This window comes from Wasmannia auropunctata, unplaced genomic scaffold, assembly GCF_000956235.1.
Source record: "Wasmannia auropunctata unplaced genomic scaffold, wasmannia.A_1.0 LD336064.1, whole genome shotgun sequence".
Taxonomy (NCBI): domain Eukaryota; kingdom Metazoa; phylum Arthropoda; class Insecta; order Hymenoptera; family Formicidae; genus Wasmannia; species Wasmannia auropunctata.
Window position 1 is genome coordinate 1,362,154 of NW_012026826.1, and position 7,636 is coordinate 1,369,789.

Sequence of the window (7,636 nt, forward strand, 5' to 3'; positions counted from 1 at the left end):
CATTGGCTGCATTATTCTCCAATCTTTCTCCGAGCACAAAAGACATGTCAATCCGCCTGGGCAACCTCCGCGTGGTATTACATATCTTGGGTAATGCTAGTGCCGGCAATACTGTAATTTTGAAGCACTATAACTTGAATAGTACTTCATGAAAAATATTTCATTATAGCGTTTTGGAAAGCTCTCGACATCAGCTATTAGATTCTTGATTCAAAAATAGGATGTTCCATTTAAGAAAATCAATGTAACTTTGACCTGACCTTGATGGCTACGCAATCCAAGGTCAAACTGATAGGATCAGTAAATAGATATTTTTAAACCATATAACTTTTGTCTAAAACACTTTTCAGTAAAACTTATATTTTTTGAGATATTTAGGTGTCCCGACCTTTTTGGGACACCCTGTATAATATATGCATATTAATACATTTATGCATATAAATATATAAAAGGTATATTTTTTAATATCATATTGAAAATAATTACTTATATAAATATACATTAACCTTTTGCAAGTAAATACCAAGTTATTTTCAATTCGAATTAATATGTAATAGGACTTGCGAAATCTGTCAATTATTTGAAGGTTAAGCGGTACTGAGCATGCGCATAGCCGTAGCCAATAAAAACCAGGCGGAGTCTCCCTCCGCATTTCAGATTTACTCCCCTCGCCTAAGTTACGATTTTGAGCTCTATCCCTTTATGTTCCTATGTCCATGCACCCGTTACACTTGTCCAAATTTCATTTTCAATTTTTTGCCCAAAATAATTAATATGCAAACAAAATAAAAATAGATGCAAAAATTAGCAACCGACTAGCAATCGAATGGCGTATTCGAAATTATTGAAATCGTTAGTCCGACAGTTGGCTTCACACCTATACATATATAATTGGACTGCGTTCGGTTTGGCGCTTACAGCGCTCATAAACATTATTTGTCCTTGTTTAACATTTGATAAACAACAAGGTATAATAAAATGATGTTGTGAGCGCTGTAAGAGCTAAAGCGAACACAGCCGTGGTTAGATCCATTGGTAGGAGCCAATCACTCGGTGAACAGACTGTGTCCCGAAAATGATTTAAAAAAAGTATTGCTACCTTTCTGTGACTGAGTGTGTACACACGGGGACAATAATGCCTACACATCTGAAGTTGCATGCGTATCTAGAGAGACCAATGAGAAGCACGCGCTGGACGGAAAGTACGCTTCGCATTGGTCTCTTTAGATACGCATGCAACTTTAGATCATGGAGGTAAGAAATAACAGGAGGGAGCATATTCCCCCGCGGCCTGGCTAAGCAGACGTAAGGGGGGAACATTACAAAACGCCATATTACTGTGGCCAACCAATCACATTTGGCGTAGTAATCCCGAACTCCAATAAAGTTTGTATAAAACGCCATATTACTGTGGCCAATCAATCACATTCGACATGGTAATCCCCACCAAAAAAAGGCTTTACACTCCCTCCTGTTATTTCTTACCTCCATGCTTTAGATGTGTAGGCATTATTGTCCCCGTGTGTATATACATACATATGTATACATATATTTTAATAATTAAATTTATAATGTATATACAGAATGGGCCACATTTTAATGGCCCAAATATTTTTTTCCTGCGCTTTTTACTAGAAAATGTTTGAAATAAAAGTTTTAAGGTTTTAATAAGGGGCTGCTACTACTACTACTACTACTACTACTACTACTACTACTACTACTATTATTACTACTACTGCTACTTACTGCTACTGTTACTGCTACTGCTACTGCTACTGCTACTGCTACTGCTACTGCTACTGCTACTGCTACTGATACTGATACTGCTACTGCTACTGCTACTGCTACTGCTACTGCTACTGCTACTGCTACTGCTACTGCTACTGCCACTACTATACTGCTACTACCCCTGATAGCCAAATAAATTCAAGATGTTCCCAGATAGCACATAGAATGAAAAAAGAACTCAATTATATGTCACTAATTCTGAGTTCATTTTCAGATGCAAAAAGAATTTTTTTTCTAAAAGGGATTCTTTTTGCACCTGAAAATAAACTCAGAATTGATGACATGAAACTGAATATACTAATGAATTCTTTTGGGCTCTGTGTGCTATCTGGGCTATCATGTTGCTATCAATCATTGTAGCAATAGATATCGATAAACGAGGGACAAGGTATTTCTTCACTAACTGTGAAATCTTGCCCTCATTTGAATTCTTATTTTCATTACAACAAATTGATAACATCATTTAGTTATACGCAACGTATATACGTATGATAGCAACATGATAGCAACTATTTTCATCGATTTGCTGTCCGCGTTTAATAACATGTTGACAGCAATTTGATAGCAACATGAGAGCAATTTATCATCATGCTGTGGTATCTGTGATAAACAGCATGTTAACAGCAACATGATATTTGTAAAAATAGAAGAGCATTTATATATTTGATGAAAACATGTTAATATCCGATCTCTCATATATTTACATAAAAATTCTATGTTTTAGAACAAAATCACATATATCGCATTGTAAATTTAATTTCAAAACAATATCAAGCTTATTTGCTGCAAAAATTCATATCTCATAAGTGCACATATAAATAGTGCACAAATAATTATGACATGTCCAAACTTCGATTAGATATTGGTTATATAGAGACTTGACAAAATTTTAAATGCGAGAAACAGTTACCAACAAACGTTATCTAGTGGCAGATTTGTAAGTATTTATATATAATTTAAATCTGAAAAACTATATATTTTTTTGCCGAAGAGTTGTCGTAAATATGTGACATTTTTTATTGTCAAAATTTTGTTAGCAACGAACTGCAATTAAAAAAATTTTATAACTTGAAGACATATACATAACACAACGATGGAAATCATAACATATGTTTTGTTGTCGATATGTTTTCATCATGCTTAAGGTAAAACTTGTTATCTTTAAAACAGTGGGCAATAGCAGTAATAGATTAAGAAGTAACACATTGGAATAAGCTGGTTTTTCGGTGTAATAGGGCGTAGAATAAGTCCGTAAGCGAAATAGTCGAAATCTATTTTCTACGGCTACTTTTTTATTCTCAGCCAATGAGAGCTCAGCAGTAACATGAAACGTACGCAATAGGAATCGATGCAATTTTCACATTGGTTTATTATAATCTTTACCACAGTTTAACCATACACAGTTACGACAGTCGCCGAAATTTTTCGTATAATACTTTAAGACGCATGCGTCAACTGTACTATCTAAAACATGACTACAATAATAAGTGTATATACATTATTATTATTATTTTCTATATATGATTATTCAACGTTATTTTATTATAAACAATAATTAAAATGTGCATGTTTACTTATAAGAATAAATTAAACGCATATTACAATATAAAATTAATTATAAAGCTAATATTTACAGATTGGTCTGATGCTCTGATGTAAAAATCGTTCAAATTTATCCTAAGATCGCAAACTATATTAATGAAACATATACTAATTAGTCGATTAACGTAAGAGCATCAGTTGCATTATAACATCTGTCATAATTTTATACTCAACAATGTATAAATACTATAGTATCAACACAAATTAATTTAAGACGATTTTTAATGTTAGATTCAACTGTAAATACCAGTCTTAGTATATATTTAAATTCATTTCCTCTTCTTGCAACAGAATAAACATGACAATTGGATTATCAGTGTCATCAAGAGAAAATACTATTTGCGCTATTTGTGTTAATCTATCTTTATCTTTCAATAGATATAAAATAAGGAAATAGAGTGACTCAAATACCACTATTAGTGTCTTTCCGCGTCTTTGAACGTTAACAATTTCAAAGCTGGATAATTTGATCAAGAAGAATATGTAAAACAAGAAGAATAATATTTAATTCTTATTAGAATATTTCTGTAAATTACACTTGTTGTATCGGAATCATAATATGCGCGCTACCAGGGCGCGCTACACACGGAGACACGTGACCTAGGGGACTGAGGACGGACACAGACAGACAGAGAGAGACTTGCGTAGCGCACGTGTTACCTCACTGTATCCGAGTAATTAATAAACATTTAATTATATTCAGTATCTTGTGTCGTATCTTCCTTCCACGCAAGGACACAACAGTGGCGACGAGGATTTAGCATTTAGCACGGGAATTCTTGCATCCGCATTCCACCTCGCAAGATATATTACTTTCCGACAGCAACATGTCGGATATCACGGAAGTCCTTCCTACAACAGCAACAGGTTCAAGAACAGGCTCAACAGGAATTTTTCCTTAAACAACAACAAGCATTTGTGGAAAAGCTATCAATGGCTCTCACATCAGCTTCTCACATAAAAATAAAAACAGAATCTCTCGCGAACGGAATCACTGAGTTCGTCTACGATCCAGAAAATGACCTAACCTTCGACGCATGGTTCATAAGGTACGAAGGGCTCTTCACCGTGGACGCCAAGAACTTAGATGACGCCGCTAAAGTATAAGGTTACTCTTACGGAAAATAAATACAGTATGTCACAAACAGTATGTAGACTACATTCTTCCTCGCGAGCCAAAAGAATTCTCATTCGCGGATACAGTTACTCGACTCAAGCAAATGTTCGGCAAAAAAATATCATTATTCAATCAAAGATATAATTGCATGAATATAACTAAGTCTTCCCAAGAAGATTTCGTGGCATATGCTGCTCAAGTCAATAAAAAATGCGAAGATTTTCAAATTTCACAAATCACAGCAAACCAGTTTAAATGTTTAATTTTTGTCTGTGAAATGCGTTCCCCTTCTAATGCAGACATTCGCACTAAGTTGTTAAATAAGATAGATTCGAAGCCAAGTACTCTCACAATCGAAGATCTTACAATAGAATGTCAGCGATTCATCAATCTAAAAGCTGACACTTCCTTAGGCAAAACCCAAAAAGGGACAGTTGCAGCTATCAAAGATGACAAGAATATAGCTAAACAAAACAAGACATTCAAATTCAATAACAAGGGGAAAAAGGGAACTCATCAAACGCAACCACACAAGAACAAATCAACCAACTCGCAGAAAATACCATCTACACCTTGCTGGTTCTGCGGTTTACTACACTATTCCAAAGACTGCACTTACAAGAACCACAAATGTAAAAAATGCAACGAGGTCGGTCACAAGGATGGATACTGTTACTCCAGCAAGAGGACTGCCAGTAATTCATTAATTAAGAAGCTGCAATCTCAGCAGACGAACGTCACCTCCATAGTAAATCATGTTAGTACTATTCCATTACGAAAATTCGTTAATGTGAAAATAAACTCTCATCCAGTAAAACTCCAATTTGATACGGGCTCTGACATCACGGTTATCTCTCAAAATACATGGTATTCTCTTAGGCAACCTCAAACTCAGGTATCCAAACACATTGCACGAGACGCTTCAGGTAATACTCTAAATATTCTATCCAAATTTGACTGTTCAGTCTACATAAACAGTCACACTAAATAATTACGTTGTTACATTACGCCAAATTCTGATTCAAATATCATCGGATTAGATTGGCTAAACGAATTTAATCTCTGGAAGTGTTCATTCGACATCTTTTGCTATCATGTCGCACATTCATCAAACCACATTCATAGTTTTCAGCTTGATACTCTTAAACAAAAGTTCCCAGAGGTATTCAAGCCAGGATTGGGTCGTTGTACGAAAACTAAAGTTCATCTGTATCAAAAACCAGACGCTAGACCTGTCTTCCGCCCAAAAAGACCCGTCGCATACTCTATATTACCAGTCGTCGATGCAGAGCTCACACGCCTCGGACAGGCAGGTATCATCACTCCTGTAAATTATTATTGGGCAACGCCCATTGTCGTAGTCCGTAAAAATAACAAAACATGTATCTGCGCCGATTACTCCACAGGCCTCAATAATTCTCTGGAACCAAATCGACATCCGTTACCTCATCCCGATGAGATTTTTGCTAAACTTTCAAATTGCAAATATTATAGCCACATCGATTTCTCAGATGCCTTTTTACAAATAGAAGTTGATGAACAATCACGTCATCTTCTAACAATCAATACTCACAAAGGACTATATATCTACAATCGCTTACCCTTCGGTGTTACAACCGCTCCGGGTAAATTTCAAGCTATTGTCGATTCCATGATCGCAGGCCTTGATAATATCTTTGCTTATATTGACGACATAGTGATCGGAGAAACTACAGAACAAGAACATAATCAAAATTTGTTCAAATTATTCGAGCGTATCCAATCATATGGATTTCACGTTTGCATAGAAAAAATGTACCTTTTTCAAAAAACAGATAAAATTTCTAGGCTATATCATAGATGACCAAGGATTTTGCATCCAGATCCAAACAAGATCTCTGCTATAGTCAATATGCCAGTTCCTACAAACGTCACTATGTTGCGAGCATTTCTAGGCGCTATCAACTATTACGGTCGTTTCATGTCTCACATGCATACTCTCAAACAACTTCTTAATCTACTTCTTAAGCAAAATGTACCTTGGAATTGGACTCGCCAGTGTCAAGAGTCATTCGATAAATTTAAACAAATTCTTCAATCCAAATTGCTTACCCACTACAATCCCAAATACGAAATTATCGTTGCAGCTGATGCTTCAAACGACGGCATTGGCGCTTGCATCTTGCATAAATTTCCAGACCACACAGTCAAAGCAATTTGTCACGCTTCTCGCAGCCTTACAGAAACCGAAAAAAATACAGTGAAATCGAAAAGGAAGGTTTAGCCATAATTTTCGCTGTAACTAAATTTCATAAAATGATTTTTGGCAGGAAATTCACTCTTCAAACAGACCACAAATCTCTCCTAAGTATTTTTGGTCTCAAAAAGGGCATTCTAGTCCACACTGCTAATAGGCTACAACGCTGGGCTCTCCAACTTCTAGCATACGATTTTCAAATCCAATATGTCAAAACAATGGATTTCGGCCATGCAGATGTTTTGTCCAGATTAATCAGTCAACAGCAGAAGCCAGACGAAGAAACCGTTATCGCCTCAATTCATCTCGAAGAAGACATCTCAGCCGCCTTACAAAACTCTTTGCAAAACATACCAGTCACATTCAAAGAGATTCAAGAAGCAATCAAGGTGGATCTCATTATGCAGCAAGCTATACAATTCACATTAACCGGTTGGCTCACATCTTTAGACGAACCTCAGCTCAAAGCGCTTCATCGCCGCCGAGAGGATTTAACAGTGGTGCAAGATTGTCTAATGTTGCAAGATCGCATCGTCATTCCAATACTTTATCAGAACCAAATCCTTAAACGCGCGCATATAGTCAGCTGATCGTCGCAATAATCCCGCGTACTGCCTGCCGGTGGACAATAAGTTGCGCCGCTCTACCTTCCGTATGCGCCCCGTAATTCGCTAACTATTTCTCGTTTTAATTTGAAAACTAAGCTTCGGACAAAATTTTTATAAAGGAAAAATTGTCTTAGAATTGAGTTAAAAATACGTCTTTACAAGGACACCGGAGTTGTTCTAAATTACTCTATATATATACAGGGTGTTCATAAAATATCGGACCCCCCCTTTATCTCAGAAAATACTAACTGGATAAAAAAACTTTAAATAGATCGGAAGAGCACA

At 36.1% G+C, this 7,636-nt stretch overlaps 2 protein-coding genes across 2 annotated transcripts in view; both read left to right on the plus strand.

Annotated features, from left to right (window-relative positions):
• The window catches only part of LOC105450309 (UPF0619 GPI-anchored membrane protein AFUA_3G00880-like), a 10,191-nt gene extending 8,267 nt beyond the window's left edge, over positions 1-1,924 (plus strand). The window contains exon 3 of the mRNA XM_011690093.1: positions 1,735-1,924. Coding sequence (XP_011688395.1) covers positions 1,735-1,924 — 190 coding nt within the window. The remainder of the gene's footprint in view (positions 1-1,734) is intronic.
• A 2,860-nt stretch (positions 1,925-4,784) lies between these two features.
• LOC105450310 (uncharacterized protein K02A2.6-like) lies at positions 4,785-7,333 on the plus strand. Its single transcript, XM_011690094.1, has 5 exons — positions 4,785-5,433; positions 5,548-6,261; positions 6,370-6,521; positions 6,634-6,746; positions 6,817-7,333. Exons 1-5 carry the CDS (start codon positions 4,785-4,787, stop codon positions 7,331-7,333), a joined length of 2,145 nt encoding a protein of 714 aa, XP_011688396.1.
• The last annotated feature ends 303 nt before the right edge of the window (positions 7,334-7,636 follow it).